Source organism: Apodemus sylvaticus, chromosome 19, assembly GCF_947179515.1.
Source record: "Apodemus sylvaticus chromosome 19, mApoSyl1.1, whole genome shotgun sequence".
Taxonomy (NCBI): domain Eukaryota; kingdom Metazoa; phylum Chordata; class Mammalia; order Rodentia; family Muridae; genus Apodemus; species Apodemus sylvaticus.
This window is the reverse complement of record NC_067490.1, coordinates 28,666,258-28,687,276: the sequence shown is the minus strand read 5'-3', so window position 1 is coordinate 28,687,276 and position 21,019 is coordinate 28,666,258. Positions and strand designations below refer to the sequence as shown.

Sequence of the window (21,019 nt, the reverse complement as noted above, 5' to 3'; positions counted from 1 at the left end):
CAAACACACACACACACACACACACACGTCGGCTAGGAAACAGAGAAACAGACAGTATCTTCCTTCCTGAGACAGGGCACCATCCCGGGATATTTCTGGCAGATTAGAACTGACCAGGAGACAGGTCCCGGCCCCAACTGTGTCAAGCACAGGGCTTGCATACCCTGAGTCCTGGATGCTCAACTGAGGCTGAGTCCTCCCCAGCTACTTAGTCCTTTGTTTGGGGGACAAGAACCAATTTCCTGACGTGTTCTGTGCTGTATGCTGTAGCTGCCTGCAGCTACTGCAAACTGTTCTGGAAGAGAAACATAGTGATGGATGGGGGAGTGGAGGTAATGGCGAAAAGAACGAGGCCAGGATGATAGTTTACTAATCAAGGCCCCAACTTTAATGGTGGTCAGACCATTTAAGAGTTTGGGCGAGCCCCTCCCCCCAGACTCCGGGCTGAGTTCCAGGGAAGGGAAGTCATCTGGTGGTTCTTGACTCCACTGCTCAGGCAGCTGGGTGGGTCACCTGCTTAATTCTGGAATTCGTAGACCTGGAGGAACAATCAACTTCACCTTCACTCTGAGCACTCCACCCTAGGTGGAGCAGGATCCTGACTAGCACAGGAATCCCAGCTCCACAAAGTCTGGGAGAGGAAGTTCACCTTGATCAACGTGGAGTTGCTACCAAGTAGCATGACAGCCCGTTATGGCTCAGTACAGTTCTGTGTGAGAGGATCTGCTGCCGAGGCTTTCTCAGTGGGGCTGACAGTGAGCAGACTTTGTAGGGTGCGGCGCAGTATCACCCGGAATGGTCTTCTTTCGTCAAACTATGAATCTCAGACTGCCTAAAGGCAATAGCATCCCTCCCTCCCGAATGACCACCCAGCAGGGGGAAGGGACCATGGTAGCTCGGGTACATGACAGTGACAGCTTCTGAGCTCCCCTGCGAGTGAAGGTAAGTCCACAGGTTCTGTCCAGGTGAATGGCACTAATGTTGTGAATGCAGAAACGCCTGACTGGGATGGTACTAACACAAACCAACCAAAGGTTCACACATACATGAAGGCCAGAAAGCTGAATTCCCCAACGAAGACACACTTGAGAAAGCAAGGCTGAGTCCTTCAGTACCTTCTGTGTGGAGCTTGGTGTCCGTTTTCACCACCGGGCAACTTCCGCTGTGCTTTGTACATGGCCGGCACCTAGACACACAGGGTGCTCAGAGCCTGTTCCAGGACGTGGGTGAGAAACAGTGAGTCTGTGAGCATGTGTGCAGTGTCCTGCATGTGAAGATGTTCAAGATAGACTTCGTTGGCAGCGGAGGATTATAGGTTAGAGGTCACAGCTGGTAGGTGACAAGCATAGGATAGCTGTGGTCAGTCGTGCCGAATGACAGTTTCAACTGAAAAGACTTCTCCCGTCCCCTCTTGGTGGCAGGGCTGTAGTGAACAGGCCAATGGCATTCTTCATCCAAGGACCCAGGACTTGTCACTAGAAGGCAAGGGGATGACTTTGAGAGGCCTGCTTTCTTTGTCATGAAAGGTAGGGTTGGGAAGCAGCTGCTATGGCTGCGATGTAAAGACCCAGTCTGAGCATGCGCTGCTGGAGCCCTGACTAACACCCATTCCAGGCACTGTCCTGTGGCTTTCTCACCGACATCAACACAGAGGAGGAAAGTGCTGGTTCACCTTATGGTTACAATCTTTCACTGTGGAAAGTCGGGGCGGGATGCTTGCCGGCTGAGTCTCGGCTCACCTCTCTAACTTAGTAGGACCACCTGCCCAGGGCTGGTGCTGCCCTAGGCTGCGCTGTAGCTTTAATTTTTTCAAGTCTGCTTTTAATGATGATTCTTAAATGTTTTAACCTCCCTTCCAGTCTACCCCCTCACCAGACATGGTGGAAAAGAAAGGATATGGGGGGAGTGGGCCTGTTTAGATGGAGCAAATTCCATCTGTGTTGTCAGAAAATCAGTAGTTCAGTTCATAGGTCACCAGCGGCAGCTCGATCTAGTCCAGACATTTCATGGCTATATCGGTAGTGTAGCTTGATAGCATCTGGATAGCAGCAGTGGTGGCAAGACCGATCAGGAATAGCCAGGCCCCGGTCGAATTGGACCACCAAGAATGCCAAGGAAAGTTCTCAGCTATGTCTCTCTCAACAAAATGAAGATTAACAAAGAAACTAGACCAGCAAGTGAGCTATGTAAGTCAGTCACGCCCCTCTTACAGGCCGTTGAGTCCTATTCATACACCCCCTAAACAGCGAGTGTCCTCCACCTGCTCACTTTAACAGAACATCCGTTCGCCTGTGTCTGCTTCAGCCAAACACTCCTTCACGGGTTTGCCTCAATAAAACACCATCCAACACAACTGACTTTCTGGAAAAACAAAAACAAAAATAATTTACATTCCCACTCCAATGGGTGAAAATCAGAATAACCCCTTACTAACATGCCCATAGACCAATCTAATAAATACAGTTACTCAAAATTTGGTTGACAGTTTCTATATAGCGGGACAATATCCTGTCTGAAGCAGCTCATCATCACCAATCACGGCGAGTTCTCTGTTGTGGTTCTCAGAATCCACCCTTTTCCTTATTGTATCCCAGAAGACACACACACACACACACACACACACACTGTCTGTCTGTCTGTCTGGGGAAGGGGGTGGTGTCAAGACAGGGTCTCACTATATCTCTCTGGCTGTCCTGGAACTCATCATGTAGACCAGGCTAGACTCAAATGCATAGGCATCCACCTGCCTCTGCCTTCCCAGTGCTGGGATTAAAGGTGTGTGCCACCACATCTGGCTTGACACTGCCCCGCGTAAGTGTCTCTGGCCTTTGCTGTCATCTGTCTATCCCTTATCCATCGTGTCACACCTTCTAAGGTCGAGCCTAGCTCCAGCTCCAGCCCAGAGCTGTGTAAGCAAGTCTGATGGGGCTATCACTGACCGTGGACCGCAGAGGACGACAGGCCGTTGCCTGGGATGTGCAGTGGTTCAGTGCTATGAACAGGGTGTCTGGGAGCCCAGTGGCAGAGACCCAGTGGGAAGCAATGAGCAATCCTGGGGTAACTCCTCTGATAGCCTCGGATATCCTCCTCTGCACGAAGTACTTCTTAAACCTCCTCCCGAGTTCCTTTGTTGAGACAGTTCTACAACAGCAGTTAGAGTCTCCGACGATCTCTCTGTGTTATTGGTCTGGGAGGGGTCTCATGTTCCCTCTGGCCTCTGGTGGTGACTCACCACAGAGCCAGCCAGCCCCGGAAGTGTGTGGCCCCACGAGCACCCCGATCCTGATATCTCGGCTTCTTCTCCTTCCCTGATCGTTTTAATGAAGTAACAACAACCACATGTGACCCTGCTGTGGCGGCTCCTTAAAGACAGATTAAGTTGCCCGCTAAGGATCACTCAGAGTTGAAATGTCAGAGAAGGGCAGTAGTTGGGGGTGCCTGGCAAGGCTCCCGAGTCGCTGGCTCAGTGGGTGACAGCAGGGCCGTGACTCCTGAGCCCTTTCTCGCCAGCACGCTGGTGGCCCTGCTTTGAGTGTGCACTGCTATTGCATCCCCTGGAATTGGACTCCCTTGAGAAACACCAAAGAGATAAGGAAAAAATCCGCTTCGTCTTTCAGAGCCAGAAAGCGTGCCTGGCGTGCCTGGCGATGGGGCGTGTGCCAGTGGAAACAACAGCTTCAGTGTGTCAGTGCTCTCGGGAATGCCAAGCCCACGCACTGAGTCAGCGCTTTCCCCCAACACATACTAAGTCCGCCTACTGCTGCCTTTCTGGTTGGAATGGATTTCCATCTGTTTACAAAGATATGTGGGCTTGGCACACCTGACAACCTGCCATATCGTGTGTGTGTGTGTGTGTGTGTGTGTGTGTGTGTGTGTGTGAAGCATTAATTGGAACCATTGGGTTAGAATTAATTAATTGATAAGAGGAAGCTAAGTTGGGAGGAGGAGGACAGCATGATGGGGAAGCGCCCTTGGGAAAGTTGAAGAAGACATGAAAGATATGCTCAAGATACATTGTATACAACTATAAAATTTTCAAAGAATGAATTCAAAGAGAATTTTTTTTTAGGTTTACTTATTTTTATTTTATATGTGTGGGTGCTTTGCCTGCAGAATATTATTGTTGGAGTTTTCCTCCACTGTGAAAATTCATCCAGACATTGCTGGATGTCCCCTTGAGGGAAGGTCACGTGGGCTGAACAGTGTGGGACCAGGGTGGCTCGTCCTGGGTGATGTTAGTAGGGACTGTCGTAGGCGGCTCTTTATTCTGCCCAGTCCTGTCTTTTTGTTTACGAGTCGGGGGGGGGGGGGGGGGGGGGGAAGTAAAATTGAGCATTTTGTAGTGAATTCATCTTGTCTAAATGAAACTTTATGCTCACTTACATGTGGTCCTTGAGATCTGCCGCATCACATGCACCCTGCGCGTGTGCAGTCCCTGCACGGCACAGGCAGGACTGTGAGGAGCTGTTGAGAATGTAGCTAAGTAGGCAAAAGGAGCTGGCCTCTGTCTCTAGCAAGGAGAAAAGAAAATTCCTAGGAGGGCAGAACTCATAGTAAGAGTTCTTACAAAAATCAAAATTTTGGAAATAAAATATTAATACAATGAAGGCTGGTAAAAAGCCCTGCAAGGTTTTTGGTTTTTTTTGTTTTTGTTTTTTTTTGTTTGTTTGTTTGTTTTGTTTTTTCTCTTCAACTCAAATCATCTGAATTGGGAAGTCTGCTTTACCCACCAGAAGCTGGGCCATTTACACCCCAAAGAGGTTCTCTGGGTTCACGAGGGGTGCTGGCACAGTGTCTTACAGGCTGAGGTGAGGACCGATAGTTTAACATATATGGAAGACTTTGGCAATTGTGGCTTATTCTAAGGGGGAGACTCTGGGTTCTAGGTGACCCCTGTGGTGAGGTATTGGGTAACTCAGGTGTGAACTACTTGGGCAACCCAAGTTGTGAAACTAGGTAGTGCTTAGGCGGAAATAACATCAGACTCTTCAGAAAATCCCTAAGTGGAGTCCAACATGAGATACCTTTGAAGCTAGGCTTGCATCAGAGATTCGGAGGGAAGGGTCTACTAGCTACTGAAGGGCCTTTTAATCTCTCCACGAGCCTCCAGCAGGTGACTGAAAAGCTCTGGTGACTGAGCACTGTGGGGAAACTAGAGGGGTCTGTGGAATGTGCCACCCACCACGAGGAGGGGAGGACCACAAAGGGGTCCATCCACCCTTGGGTGGGAGCTGAGCCCCGGCTGAAGGCTGAACACTGCTTTACCAGAAGCAGTGTTGTCTGTGGTCTGATCACCTGGTAAGATGTGTGCTCACTTCCCTAGGGATACTCCTCATTTCCCCCTCTTTCCTGTCCTCCCCTCTCTCTCTTTACCCCGCTCTGCCCCCCTTCTCTCTCCCCTCTTCCCTCTCTCTCCCTCAAGCTCTCCCACGTGACTTGGAATTGGAACCAAAGGCTATCTGAAATGTGTGTCCTAGCAAGAAAAATCCTACTGTGCCAGGCTTCATGTGCCAGGCTTCATGGCGCACACCTTTAATCCCAGGATGTGGGAGGTAGAGGCAGGCAGATCTCGGTGAGTTCAAGGTCAGCCTGGTCTGCAGGATACTCAGAGCTACGTAGTAGGGCCTTGTTTTCTTTGTTTGTTTGTTTGTTTTGAGACAGGGTTTCTCTGTATAGTCCTAGCTGTCCTGGAACTTACTCTGTAGACCAAGCTGGCCTCAAACTCAGAAATCTGCCTGCCCCTGCCTCCCAAGTGCTGGGACTACAGGCGCGTGCCACCATGCCCTGTGCCTTGTTTTCAAACAATAATCCCCCACTAAAATCCTTGTACCTCCATTCCCAGCTATGCCTTAAAATCAAGATCAATCTTTTGACAGCACCATCAGTGGTAAACTTTGTCTTGTTGGTCTGCGTGAACTGCCATTTGATTGTATTAGGTATCCGGAACTTAAGTTTGCTTCCAGTAAAACTACACTGAATGCGGATCTTGGCATCTTTCCTCGCAGAATCCTCATCTCTTATTTGGATGACTATATGCCTTCAATTATACATGTTTACAGTATTTCTGTAGAAATATTTCCAAGGAAATCTGTTAGGATGTACTTGTTTGTGTGTTACCGTTCTGTGTCCGTTCGCTGATCAGAAATGCAGTGTGTGTGAAAGAGACGAGGCCGGGGATGAAAGGTCTCCACAGAGGTCTACCCTGGCCCTGGGAAATCTCGTAGGACGTAGTGAAGTCAGCGCCAATCATTTGCTCCAAAGCTCAGTCACTTCGCCAGGCCTCCGTGGGCCTCCAGTGTCTGGTAACTCATCCCTCCTGCTGGCTGGAACCCCAGTTGTACCATGACAGAACACCAGCCTGTATCATGACATCTAAGTTCCTTGAGCAAGTGTGTGGATGTTGTGGTGCTGTCACATGGCTGTTGTGTGGCTGTGTGTCCACTGTGCTCTCCCCCCAGAGGCACACTAGGTTGGGGGAGGGAGCACCACAGCCCCTTTGTGAGGATATGAGTGGGCTGGGAGGCAGGACTGGGCCATATTTAGAAAACAGGATGCCACATTCTCTCAGGTGTCCTCTTAGCTCTGTAATGTCACAGGCTCCTCCACAGTTTGTTCTGATAGCTACAGTTCTCTTTGGTTCAATTTTTTTAAACAAATTTTTTTATTAATTTCATATAACATATTTTGAATATATTCACTCAGCCTCCATCTCTTCCCAGCAGACATCGAGATTCTTTTCTTTTCTTTTCCTTGCCTGAGTTCATGTTGTCCAGCTAGTCTTAGGGACAGGCCTTCCCTGATGTGTGTCCCCTGATGTGTGTTCACCCAATTAGCAGTCATTAGGAAATTGATCCTGTCCCTGCAGTTACTGGCAGTATTTTGTGCCCACTCCCACCCCCCACATCACCTCCCCTCTGGAGATTTTTTTTTTTTGGTTGCAGCTTTTGCAGGTCTTTTGCATACTGTCACAATTGCTGTGAATTCAAATATATAGCAGCCTTGCTGTGTTCAGTAGACACTGTCTCTCTGATGCTATCCACCAGCTCTGGCTCCACACCTTATTCCTTAAAGATCCTGAGTCTCACAGGAAAGGTGTCATATATACCTCCCACTTAGGGCTGAGGACTTGTCCTCTTGTTGTCTTGTGAGTTGACCAGTTGGCCTTCAATGCTTTCTTAAAATGAAGTATAAACATGAAATCTGCCACACCCGTCCTGCTGGGGAGTCTTGCTTTCAGCTTCCCCTGGTCTGAGCAATTTGTCTTCAATCACTACTGTCCACTCAGGAGAGCCCCACACCATGATTCCTTACTTGTCAAATAAACTGAATGTTTGGGGGGTAGGAGGTTGAAGCACCTTGAGACCCTACTCCCAACTCTGCTGTGCTTGCCCAGAGCCCTGGCACCAACACAAACACTGATAAGAACCTGGCCAGAGACCCCAAGGACCTTCCCATTCAAGTCCCTGGCAGCCCTGTGGTTGCAGTGGAGAAGACCCACTGCAGGCTCTGGAAGCAGTGCCTCGGCCTCTGCTGCAGATCTGAGGGAAAGACTCTCTCCTGGCTCTTCCCCTCTGGCTCAGAAGAAGTCAGCGTTTCCTATCGAGCATAGTAAAAGCCAAGTGTGGAAGCAATGATTAAGTACCACCCACACTATGTTTCCTGCAGAGGAGGGAGCCTTATGTGCACACTGTTGCAGTGCCAAGCCTCTGTAAAGGAAACCTACTGTGGATGATATACACACAGGTGAAGTGTGGCCTCTCCCAGCTGTGCCATCTGCCCACGGAGGGGTTCACTTGAGCCCCACAGTACCCTCCCAGAGCATGAGACTTATCAACATCCTTTTACAGTTGGTGGAACCAAGGCCCCAGGAGGTAGTAACTAGCAAAATCCAACCAAGATGTCCTATAGGCCTGAGAAGAAATAACAGGGAAAAATGTCACTGGCCTGCGTGGCCCACCCTTTCTTTTTGGTAGGGCAGAAGGTGGCATGACCATTAAGGGTGGACACTGTGTCTTTGTGGAGGATAGGGGAGTACTTTTCTCTTCTGGGTCAAGTCCTAACAGGCATGACATAAACGTTACACAACCAGCATCAGGGCTGTGATGTCTAGAACTTCCGGTTCGTTCAAAGTCTGGTGGCCCCTCACAGCGTCTCTTCACACCCACTGTGAGAGGCTTGGGGTGAGTCAGGCACCCTTCAGAGTTCATTAGAGGGATGGTTAGTGCCTTTGACTTTCAGAACCTAGCTTAAGGTAAGGGCCAAATATGGCTGAACAGTGACACATGCCTATAAATCCCCAGCACTTGGGAGGCAGAAGCAGGTGGATCTCTGTGAGTTCAAGGCCAGCCTGGTCTACAGAGTGAGTTCCAGGACAGCCGGGGCTACACAGAGAAACCCTGTGTCCAAAAAAGGGGAGGCAATATTTTGTGTGACCACTTCTATGCTACCCGGAGCAGCTGAATGGTCATGCTGGGGCGGGGAGGGGTCATCTATCAGTGTCTCCGCTGAGACCCACAGCCTGAGGGTTTTAGACTACTGTTCTCTTTTAAGGATTAGAGAGAGGATAGGAAAGTTTGTGCCTGTATAAGGACATAGAGATCTTTCTGGGCTATGAGCCTCTGCTTTCCATCCTAGCCCCTCTCTCGTCTGTCCCTGGGCTCTCTGGCCAGTCACCTGGGACCAAGGATGTCCTCACCTCTGGCTCTCTCTATCTGGGAGTAAGTAGGAGACGTAGTGGAGCATATTTCAATGGTTTCATCTGTGTGGCTTCTATATTAAGAATGAGTAATCACAGTGGTTCTCAGCCTTCCTACCAATGAGACCCTTTGATACAGTTCCTTGTGTTGTGGTGATCCCCCAACCATGAAATTATTGTTGTTGCTGCTTCATAACTGTACTTTTGCTGCTGTGAATTGAGACGTCAATGTCTGATATGCAGCATATCTGATCTGCAACCCTTGTGAAAGGGTCATTTGACCCCCAAATGGGTCGTAACCCACAGGTTGAGAATCACTGACCTAGCTGATCGTAGAGATATCATGTGAGACACTGGGATAGGGATAATCAATCCTATCATAGAAGGAAGAGCTTGAGGCAAGGTGCTGAGCCTGGGTCCCAGCTTCACGAGAAAGGATGTCAGTAACAGGGCAGAGAGCAGAGGGCCCAAGAAACATACCCAACCTGGTTTGCCAAAGGAACCAAGGGGATGATCAGAAAGATCATGACAAGCAGCTCTAGCTCAGCCAGAAAACAGGAAAGTAGCAGCACCCTGGTGGGAAGGTGACTATGTCAGTGGCCTGGAGACCCCCCAGCCACAGGGCCAATGACCTGAGGGCTGCATCTCTCTCATGGACTCAAGTTCCAGGTGCCTTGTGGGGAAGTAGGTCACTGGGGCATGCTAAGACTATATGTCACGCTTGTCCCTTCTGTATTCATCTGTCCACCAAGAAACAAAGGCCAGGCTCCAGTCATGGCCCCTACTGCCATGATGCTCTGCCCAAATAATGATGCACTTAACATTTTAAACCAGGGAACCAAAATCTGTCCTTCTCCTGATTTGTCTCTATTAGGTGTTCTGGTCATAGTTACTTAAAACAAGATAACAAAACGATACTAACACTGTGAAAATTAAATACACTCAGTGCACTGCATTTCCTACAATTGGGTTTCTCATAATGCTCTAGCATGCACCAGGCAAGCTCCTGTACTGAGAGTGGGCGGGAGCTGGCTTCCCATTGGCTGACTTCGTGTCACAAAGGTTCCTCTCAACAGTGTGGAGAGGCCTGCTCCATCCGAGGAGTCTCAGGCCGAGAGATGTGTGTGGCACCATCCGGTTTGTGTCTGAGCAGGTAAGCTGCTGCTTCACAGGCATTGAAAACCTGTCAGGAGTCTGGAGTCATGACCCAGGAGTCATTCTGTCCAGCTCATGGCCCGTCCACTGCAAACTGGACCCCAGTGGGAGGCCTGTCACTTACTGAATACCTGTGACTGTTAAAGGCCCGTGACTAAAGCATGGCCCTCACTGTTAAGATACCAAGAAGGAGGGCCCTTTAAGCTGCTGGTTAGATCATTGAGAGTGTCGTCCTCACAGGGGACTGGTGTGTTTTTGAGGGACCCTGACTAACTCCCACAACAAGTTAATAGAAAAGAGTAACGTGGATTCCAGTCTTCCCATGCTCTCTCCCCCCTCACATGTGTGCCCGCGATGATGATCGTGTGAGGCCCTCTCCAGAGAGAGCATTGATAGGCCACCTGCTCCACAGCCTCTGAAGCTGTGAGCTTGATAAGCTCTTTTCTTTATATACAGCTGACTTACTTAGGTCTCATGAAGAGTCGCTAGAGCCATAGTTAAGATTTACTCTGCCTACTCTCTGCTGTGTCAAACCCTCATTTCCTCCTCTCAGGCTTCTAACATGAGCTATAGGCAAATGACTCAATGGGCCAAGAGCTCACTAAACAACCGTGAGAAGCCACGTTCTCAGGATACGCTGCACCTACATTAAAAAAAAGAAAAAAGAAGAAATAAACGGCATAGTATCGTGACCCTGGAACCCCAGTGCTAAGAGGTAGAGGAGAAGATCCGGGTGGCCACACAGACAAGGCAGTGTGGCTCATCACTGAGCGCCAGGGTCAGTGAGAGACCTTGTCTCAGTGTCTAGGGTGAAGACCCGCAGAGATATCTCATGTCAACCTCAGACTTCCACAGAACACAGTGGTCTATGAACCCACATACATACAGGTCTCTCTGTCTCTGTCTCTGTCTCTGTCTCTGTCTCTGTCTCTTTCTCTCCCCCCCTCTCTGTCTCTCTCTGTCTATGTCTCTCTGTCTCTGTCTCTGTCTCTCTGTCTCTGTCTGTCTGTCTCTCTCTCTCTCTCTCTCTCTCTCACACACACACACACACACACACACACACACCAAAAAAAGACGACAAAACAAAATTCATGGAGAGCTAACGTGTGGCCAACACTTAACAGGACCTGGCTCATAGGAAGCACTCAAATATTGCCAGTATCATTTTTCTGTTTAGATACTTACATATCCATCTTACACACAAGGGAATCAGGATTGTTTGGTCTAGGAGTCATGTCACCAACCACACAGACACCAATCTCAGTCAGACAGAATAGTTTCTTGAGCACTCACCCTAGGACTGATCGATCAGGGCCTCAGACCAGACTGTGACCTCGAGCCAGAATCCTACAAAGCTTTTAAGCATGAAATCCACAAACATCTGTGCCAAGTTATTCCACCAATCAGAGTGTAGGGATAGGGGACTTCCTTAGGAACATGTCCTTGTTGTACACTTATCCTGCTCCCACTGGCTGGGATATTCAACTGTGGCAGGAGACTTGCCCTGCCTAACACGCCTTAACGTGCTAAGAAGGATGTCAGTTACCCACGTACATGATTCTGCCAAGTAGGATGTCAGTTTCCAGGGAGGTCTTGGGAACTTAAAACTTTAGTCAACCCCTACTCAAAATGGAAGTCTTATTCCAAATGGCTCCATTCCATTCCAAATGGAGAAAGTTTCCTAGTCACAGCACAGGAGAAAGTTTCCTTGTAACAGTAACAGCAGCATAAAATGGCTGGCTAGGCAGACAGGCAGCAGCTACCCAGGCCTTGACAAGGGTAAGAGTGGGTACGAAACCAGTTTGATGCAGCCAACTGTAAATGACATAGACATCCGGCCCCATCCCAAGCCGCCACAGTGCCCTGTGCTTCTCACAGGCCACAGCAGCACCATCTTGTATCTTCCTGAGGCCCCTCAGGGGGAGCTCTTCCAGGGGTCCTTCATGCCTTGTTAGACTTGGCTGATCTTCCAGACCCCCTGCTAGACGCAGGTTAAAGAGAAGGCAATATTCAGTTTACGCTAGGTTCTGGTTCTAAGTCCAGCTAACTGCTCAGATCACAATCACAATGTGTGTGTGGGGGGGGGTTGTTTTTAGGTTTATTTTTATTTTATGGTGTGTCTTGCCTGTATGCACAGAAGTACACCACCAGTGTGCAGTGAAGAGAAGGCCAAACGGGCATCATATTTTTGTAGTATTGTTGCTGGGAGTGGTGAGCCTCCATGTGAGCAATTGGAACCACACTGTGTCCTCTGCTGGAACGCCAAGCATTCTTACTGCTGGGCTGTCGCTAATAGCGTTCTTCTCTGAAGGACCAGTACCTGCCTGTCATCTGTCCTTATCACTTCCTAAGGTGCCCAACACCACAGCAGACAACAAGCTAGCTACTGAGCCCAGCAAGAAAAGTAGTGCAAGCCAGGTTTCCATCCTAGAAAAGCTGGTGAATCCAGTTACATTGTGCCTGCTCTCTGTGGTCCTCATTTCTCATCGTTTATATGAGCTCATATCTTTTTGTCTTCTGTCTTTTGCCTGGGGAATATTTCTGAATGTGTTTTAATGTTTAAAATACCCAGTAGCTCACGCCCCAACCTTTCTGTCTCTTTTAATTAGCTTGTTAACTTCTGTCTCTTTATCCATTATAGATACTCTATTTCCCTGCCCTCTAGGAAAGAGCATTGCATATTTATGCCATTATAAACCTTGTCTGCTCTTCTAGCCACTGTGTTTTCATGCAGAGCCAGAACTGGGTTCTCTTTCTCCATTAACATTTTAGCGGGGCATAGCTTTTAATTTCCCTTTCCCCGACCCCGTCTCTGCCGGGAAGGTTTCCAGACATACAATAATCATCACACCGATGCCAAGCAGAGCTCTGTGCCTTGGAGACAAACTCAGAAAAAGATAAGGACACCGTGGCTCCATTTGCCCTTGTATCTTTTTTTTTTCAAATTTTTTATTTAGTTTTTTGAGACATGGTTTTTCTGTGTTGCCTTGGGTGTCCTAGAACTCACTCTGTAGAACAGGCTGGTCTTGAACTCAGAGATCCTCCTGCTTCTCTGTCTCCTGAGTATTGGGCCTAAAGGTGTGCACCACCATGCCCCAGTTGCCCTTGGGTCTTGTCTCAAGGTTTCTTCTGGCCTCCATCTTTATTCCTGGTCTCAGCTCCCTGTGCGTTAGCATCTGCCCAGGTTTTCTGATGGCTGATCCCACAGCTAGTCGGAATAAGATATTCTCCCTTCTCCACCCCAGACCCTCCTGCCAGCTTCTGCCACCTGTCCTTCCTAAGGGCCTACAGATCGAGATAACTCTGAAAGGTCCCTCAGCCCCTGTCTAAGCGCGATTTGCTTCTTTCATATTCTGTCTGCTGAGTCAGTCAAGCTGTTGAGTTAGTCAGCAGACTTAGAATAAAGTCAGTCAGAGACTCCTCCCAAACACCCGGGCAGAGAGCAAGGTTTCCTGTCAGCCACCTAGTGGTGAAGCTTCTAGTTCTAAGCCCTCAACCAGCTGTCTCCATATCAGCTTTCTGCCAAGCCAGTGGTTCTCAACCTGTGGGTCCAGACCCCTTTGACAACCATCTATCTCCAAAAATACATTGCAATTCGTAATAGTAACAGCATTACAGTTGTGAAGTAGCAGTTTATGATTGGGGTTCAGCACAACATGAGGAACTGTATTAAAGGGTCGTGGGATTTAGGAGGCTGAGGGCCACGGCTCTAAGCCATAAGCCATCCTGGATGACCAACTCTGTAGCTTAGCTCCACAGAATTGTTACAACAGCCTCATTCAGTCCTTCATACTCTGCTTTCCTTCCATCTCCACAACTTCACCTCCACTGGAGCATCTTGGTCAGCCTTTGAGGCCAGGTGTGACCCCGAGCCTCTTGCCAGGAACCACCCAACTGCAAGCATCTGGTCTTGTCCTGCATGTATGTCTAGGTGAGGATGCTGGATGTCAGATCTCCTGGAACAGGAGTTACAGTTGTGAACTGCCATGTGGGTGCTGGGAATTGAACCCAGGCCCTCTGGAGGAATAGCCAGTGCTCTTAACCACTGAGCCATCTCTCCAGCCCATGCATTTGGTTTTTAAATCTGCTCTATGCACACGTTCTGAGCCTGGACCACATTACCCACAAGCCCACCCTTTCATTCTCTCTGCACCAGCCCAGCTCCCCGTCCTTCCTCTAGCAGTCCCTCACAGGGGACGACTCCCGCTCTATAGGCTAGCGCTCTTTAGTTCTCTGGTTCATACCTATTACTGTTGTGTTCACAGTAGCAGGTTGCAAGCTCCTCCCCCTTGTCGTGCTTCCCCTTTAAGTGAAAAAGCAGCACATGCTCAGAACACATAACAAAACTTGAGGTACTGGCCCAGCCTACTTCCACCCTAACAGCAGCAGCCTTGGCAGGGACAGGGGGGTTATTTCCAGGCTTCCTCGTTAATCTGCGGGTCACCCGGGTCAAACCATGATGTGAGTATATATTTCATGTGAGGCCAGTGGATGCACCTGGCAGGATGAAGCGATGCGCTCAGTCGTCTCTGCTCAAGGCTGATGAGGTATCAGCGGCATGCTATCACCGCCATTAGCAGAGACTCTACGGTCAGGAGCTTGTGCCAATCGCGTGACTGCAAACTGAGGAGCTCCTGGGCTAGCTGGGCCTTGCTGCCTGCCTGTGTGGCAGAGGAGAGTCCCTGACTGACTCTGTGCCAGCCACCATCCTAAGCCTGTGGAATACCTCATCAGTCTGGCTGACTCAGCAGACAGAATGCAGAGTAAGTTTAGAACAGGGGAGAGGAAGTGTCCAGACAACTCCTCAAACTGTAGGCCATGCAGAAGGGTTGTCTGTAGCTGTCTGCCTGCTGCTACATGTATCCACCAGTGTTTGGTATGTACCCAGACAATCCAAGCTAAAACACTACTACAAAAAAATTTATAGGGCAGATCCATTTGAGGGAGACGGTGTCCGGCCTCCTCTGTTAGTGTGGGTAAAGGAACTCACTTGGAGATTTAGCGCAGTAGTTAACATGTTTGCCTAGTGTATACAAGTAGAGTTCCATCTCCAGCAGAACCAAACAGTATATGTGCATCCGTAAACATACAACGCACACATGTGTATATATGTTTATGAGACTAACATGTTGCCACTGCACCAAGAGAATGACTACATATATGTGCACACATGTATGTATGTATGTATGTTTATATATTTACATGCCACATATGGTGGTGGAGGGAGGCCTGTACTTCCAGCTATTAGGAAGGATGTGGCAGGAGGAGGGTAGGTTCTGGGATAACTTAGGCTACATAGCAAGATGTCTTCCCAAAAAGAAAAGATAAAGGAGCCAAATGGATGAATTTTGGTGAAATATATAGTGTTCCTGAGAAGTCTAATACTAGTATTCAAACATCCATTCTATCCCATGTAACAATCTTCTGTGGTTTCTGATTGGCCCTTTAGCAATGAGTCTTTATATAAGCTACAAATGTCTTTGTCCCCTGGCTGCATTTTATATAGGTATATATCTTTTCTTCCACCACAAAAGAAAGGCTTTATAAAGGCTTCAATCTTAATCATAATCCAAAAGAATATCTTACCATTTGTATGTCTTATAGTGCACTACCAATAAATGTCAAAAAATCTGTTTCCAAAGTGCTTGGGATGGAACCTGGGGGCTTCTGCATTTACCCAAGTGCTTTAGCCCTACATTATATCCATAGCCCCTACCCTTTTTAATATTGTAGTTCCAGATGATTCTTTTATAGTTTGTTAGTTTATGTGTGGGAGGGTTTTATCTGCATGTATGTGTGTACTACATACATGCCCGTGCTCTTAGAGGCCAGAAGAGAGTTTCAAATCCCCTACATCTGGGGTTATAGATGGTGACAAGTCTTGTTGTGGCTGCTGGAATTGAACTCAGACATGCTGAGCATCTCTCCAGCCCAGGCAGCAACTAGATTAAGAGGGTGTGTGTGTGTGTGTGTGTGTGTGCAGTGTGAACAGATGTGCCCAGTGTTCTCTTGGGAGCTGTCATCTCCCTCCCAAGACTAGGTCAAAGGTTCTTAACTTTCCTAGTGCTGTGACCCTTTGATACAGTTCCTCACATTATGCTGACCCCCAACCTTAAAACTGTTTTTGTTACTTCGTAAGTATAATTTTGCTACTGTTGTGAACGGTAATGTAAATCTGTTTTCCAATGATCTCAGGCAACCCCTGTGAAAGGGTCATTTGACACTCACGGAGTCATGACGTGCAGGTTGAGAACACTGCTCCAGAGGAAGCACTTTTTCATATGCTCATCCTGAGGGTGGCATCTTCTGATCACACCTCCAGATAGACCCCAGGCTAGCCCAGTCCATTACCCTCCAGCCCTGCATCCTAGCCGGACTGTTTGGTCCCCTCTCACTGGCTCTTGGGCACACTGAGATAGGCGATGTAAATTAGAAGGGATCAAGTGGACCCCAAGACTCAAGAATGACTGTGACGGAAATATGGAAGCTCCGTCTTTCCAGGCGTATTCATTCTCTCATTTACTCGCTGTCCGGGAGAAACACCTACAGGCCACCCTTTCAAAACAGAAGCCTTAGTCCAGGCTGTTCCTGTGAACTCTGGTATCTCCCGTGTGATGTTTCCAATACTGAGTCATGAATCTGTCCTTGCCACATATAGCAAAGTGACTCCTGGTTCTTGTCAGTGTCCTATGTGACAGCTCCCAGAGAAGTGTTTGGAACATCTGCCACCATATTCTATCAGCTGCACAGGCTGCTATTCCGAGGATGCCACAGCCAAGGGATTACTAGAAGCTGCAGGCGCTGGCAGAATCCCATGCCAGAAGGCAAACATTTTGGAGAAAATCTCTGCATTCAAGATACCAGTATTTGTCCAAGTTAAATTCAGAAAATCATGAGTCACATTAAATCCTGAAGAACTTAGATTGGAAAGCTACTCACACTTTTGGCCACCCTGTCCTTGTCCAATCACTAATTATCTTAGTGGTTTGGGGCGGGGGTGGAGTAGCAGGGACTTGTCTTCCTCAAGTTCACTGCACATGATACCATGGGTCTCACAACCCAGAGTCCTTGTGAACACCCCAAATGTGTTCTCTATTCAGGTATTCTAAGAACTCTAATGCTGAGCTCAGTTCATTATGTGTACAAGTACTGAATACATGTGTGCTCTGTCCCAGGCACTGTACTGGGCTCCATTAGGCCTTTAGAAGAGCTTGCCCTATATCCTATAGCCACCTCTCTCTCATATATTCACTAATACAGTTTAAACTTACCTTGATTTACGAATTTCCCTCTCTGTAAGATTATAAAACTACATGAAGCTGCTTCCACACTGGAACATGGGCTTTAGGATAACCTGAATCTGTGTTCCCAGACATGGTCAATCAAAATGGCTCCAGAACCATCTTGTGTTCCCTTTAAGTTGAGAGCTGTTTCGTTTTGTTTTGTTTTGTTTTGTTTTGTTTTTAAAGAGGACAGGGACATCACACAAAGGCAACCTTCAGCCAATTAATATTTGACATTATACCCTATCTACATGGCCTGGAACTCCCTGAGCTGGTTATCCTAAAGTCCATATTCCAATGTGGAAGCAGTTTATCAGCTTACAGAGAGGGAAAGTCATAAATCGAGGTAAGTTTAAACTAAATTAGTGAATATATGGGAGAGAGGTGGCTGTAGCATATGGGACAAGCTTTTCTACAGGCCTAAGATACTATTCAAGGACATTCTTTTTTTTATTATTCGATATATTTTTTATTTACATTTCAAATGATTTCCCCTTTTCTAGCCCCCCACTCCCCAAAAGTCCCGCAAGCCCCCTTCTCTCCCCCTGTCCTCCCACCCACCCCTTCCCATTTCCCTGTTCTGGTTTTGCCAAATACTGTTTCACTGAGTCTTTCCAGAACCAGGGGCCACTCCTCCGTTCTTCTTGTACCTCATTTGATGTGTGGATTATGTTTTGGGTATTCCAGTTTTCTAGGTTAATATCCACTTATTAGTGAGTGCATACCATGATTCACCTTTTGAGACTGGGTTACCTCACTTAGTATGATGTTCTCCAGCTCCATCCATTTGCCTAAGAATTTCATGAATTCATTGTTTCTAATGGCTGAATAGTACTCCATTGTGTAGATATACCACATTTTTTGCATCCACGCTTCTGCTGAGGGATACCTGGGTTCTTTCCAACATCTGGCAATTATAAATAGGGCTGCTATGAACATAGTAGAGCATGTATCCTTATTACATGGTGGGGAGTCTTCTGGGTATATGCCCAGGAGTGGTATAGCAGGATCTTCTGGAAGTGAGGTGCCCAGTTTTCGGAGGAACCGCCAGACTGCTTTCCAGAGTGGTTGTACCAATTTGCAACCCCACCAGCAGTGGAGGAGTGTTCCATTTGAGGACATTCTTAACCTTAGGGTTTGTGAACAATAGTACTCAGCCAAGTTAATAGATTCCAAGAGTTTGTATCCTTTAGTCACAGGATGTTAGTTCTGACACAGAGGTGGGCAAGGGATGGCTGTTCTGCATGCTTACACAGCCATGAAAAGGTACTTACGCCTTTGGGCCTGCAGCATTGGAGTCTGTCCACGGTCCTGAAGTCCTGCCCAGTCAGTCTCTGAACACACAGCTTCTTTCCGGCGTTCTTTACGTACTCAGGAGCTTCTCTCACTGCCATGAAGCAGTGCAGAGCTCGGAGGAGGAGAGATGTTTAAGGGGCCCTGGGTGTGGGTTCGTGGCCTGTAGGGAAAACAAGCAGGCGGGGCCTGCGTACCCATGTAGGGATGACGGGTGCCTCTGTATCTGCGGAGGGAGGCTGCCCAGCCAGCGGGGAGGTCCTTGCTCAGAAGGCGGGGCCGTTCTGGCATGGGCCCCGTGTACCTGTAGAGGAAGCCTTGCTGGGCAGGAGAGTCTTTGGTCAGGTCTGGCAGCTGGAGACACTGAGGCCAGTTTTAGGAAAAGAAAAAGAGAGAAGTAAAGAGACAAAGAAAAGATAGAGGGATGAGAGCTGGTCATGACCACACGGAAAAAGGGGAGAAGAATGGGAAGAGAGAGGGAATGGGGGAGGGAGACAAAAACGAGAACGTAAGGGCAAGAGAGAAAAAGCAAGAGTTAGGAGGAGCCTGGTACCCCCTTTTATAGTGGGTGGGTTACCGGGCAACAGCCAGGTAACTGTGGGGTGGGGGAACCTGGCTGTGGGGGTGGAGTCCAGCCAGAACCATGGCCACAGGGTTGTGTCTAACAGTGGCCTTCTGGCTGCTGAAGGGGGGAGATCACTCACTGTCCAGGTAGCCACCCTGATAACAAAGCACCCCCAATGCTGCACATCAGCAGAGCCAGAAACCTTCAAACAATCACACCTCAGTTTCTGGCCAGATGGACCAGAGATGCTGCACATCTTGAGGCTTAAAATCACACATGATACACACACATTATATACCTAATATATATTTTTATATATGTATATAAACCATGTATATACACACATTATTCATGCTATATACAAACATTATATATACACTATATATACACATTATATATACATGTGCTATATATATGTACACTACATATATACATACTATCTACACTATATCTATATACACACACTATATATATACTATATATACTTTATATATACGTTCTATATAGATATTATATACACTGTATCTACACTCTATATATAGATATTATATACGCTATATCTATATACACACACTATATATAGATACTATATACACTGTATATACACACACTATGAACATACTACATATGTTTATACATATATATTAGACATATACACATTAGATTAAATTAACATATTTAAGTAAAACTATGGACATTGCTAGGGACAAGTGCTCCTGCCCAGCCCACAGTCTCCCAGGAATATTTAACTCAGGGCTGTGCCCTGAGGAGAGTAACTGCCCTCTCAGCTGGGCTATGAGTCCTACAGTTTTCTTCCTCTCAGAAGAGTCAGGCCACAGCATGGCCCAGGTTCATGGGATGCCCCAGTAGGAACAGCTGCCCTGCGGAACAAAGCAGTCACCCTGCCCCAGCCCTGTTCTGGAGGATCCCTAGCCCGCAAGCCTTCCTGGGAGCTGCCCTCCCTCCCTCCAGCGAGGCTCGCCCTTGCCGGCTTCCTTTGCTAGTCTTTACCTGCAGGCTGGTCCGGCTGACACTCATGTCAGTTTAACTGTGTGTTTCTGCAGAAGGAGAAGAAGAGTGGCCTACGGAAACTGCTGGCTGGGGCCTCGACCAAGAAGAAGTCACGCTCCCCGCCATCCGTGTCTCCTACCCACGACCCCCAGGCGGCCATGGATACCTCACTGCAGGGCGCCATGGGCCCTGAAGTGTCCCCGTTGACCATCCACGGCAGGGCAGGTTCCTGCCCCATAGAGAGTGAGATGCAGGGCGCCATTGGGTTGGAGCCGCTGCACAGGAAAGCCGGCTCCCTGGATCTGAATTTCTCTTTGTCCCCATCTCGGCAAGCACCTCTGTCCATCGCTTCCATTCGCCCTGAGCCTAAGCCGCTGCCCAGAGAGAGGTAAGGAGGTGAGGGCACTGTCTGTGTCCTCTCTTTACAGATAACCCGAGTTCTGGAACCTTCTTAGGGACTGGGGAAAAACAGGCTTTCCCAGGGATCAAGTTTATCAGATGGCCCTCTTTACCCAGGCCCGGGCATATTTCTAATTCCCAGTCTGCCTGCTTCCTGAATTTGGGCTTGTGATTCCTGAGAAAGCTCCAGACACACTGTGACAAGCTCAGGGCACTCCTGGCTCAGCACTGGGTGCTCAACCTTTGAGGCCCTCACGTCCCCCCTGTGGACCTGTGCCCCCCCCATCCACTCACCCAGAAAAAGTTCTGTGAACCTCAGAACACTGTGACATTTGGTATTACGAAATGTCACTCTACGTTGTCAAGACATTCAGAATTGCCAGTACTCAATCTTGAGTTTTACAGATCTGGAAACTGAGCCACAGAGATGAGACCTGCTGAGGTCACAGGCTAAGGGTTAATAGATTGTCCAGGTTTTCCAAGTAGTAGGGGATCTTATCTTTGTGATAGATCTATCGCTGTACTTGAGTTTACAACTAAAGCCTGGAAGGCCTTAAGGGGATATGAGAGGCGCCACTTTGCCCAGTCTCTACTAGTTTGAACACTGCTTAAACAGTA

At 48.2% G+C, this 21,019-nt stretch overlaps 1 protein-coding gene across 1 annotated transcript in view; it reads left to right on the top strand.

The window, feature by feature from the left end:
• Window positions 1-21,019, top strand: part of Sh3rf3 (SH3 domain containing ring finger 3) — a 330,906-nt gene that overhangs the window by 298,960 nt on the left and 10,927 nt on the right. Inside the window, 1 exon segment of the mRNA XM_052162973.1 lies at window positions 20,056-20,390. Within this exon segment, the coding sequence (XP_052018933.1) occupies window positions 20,056-20,390 (335 nt within the window).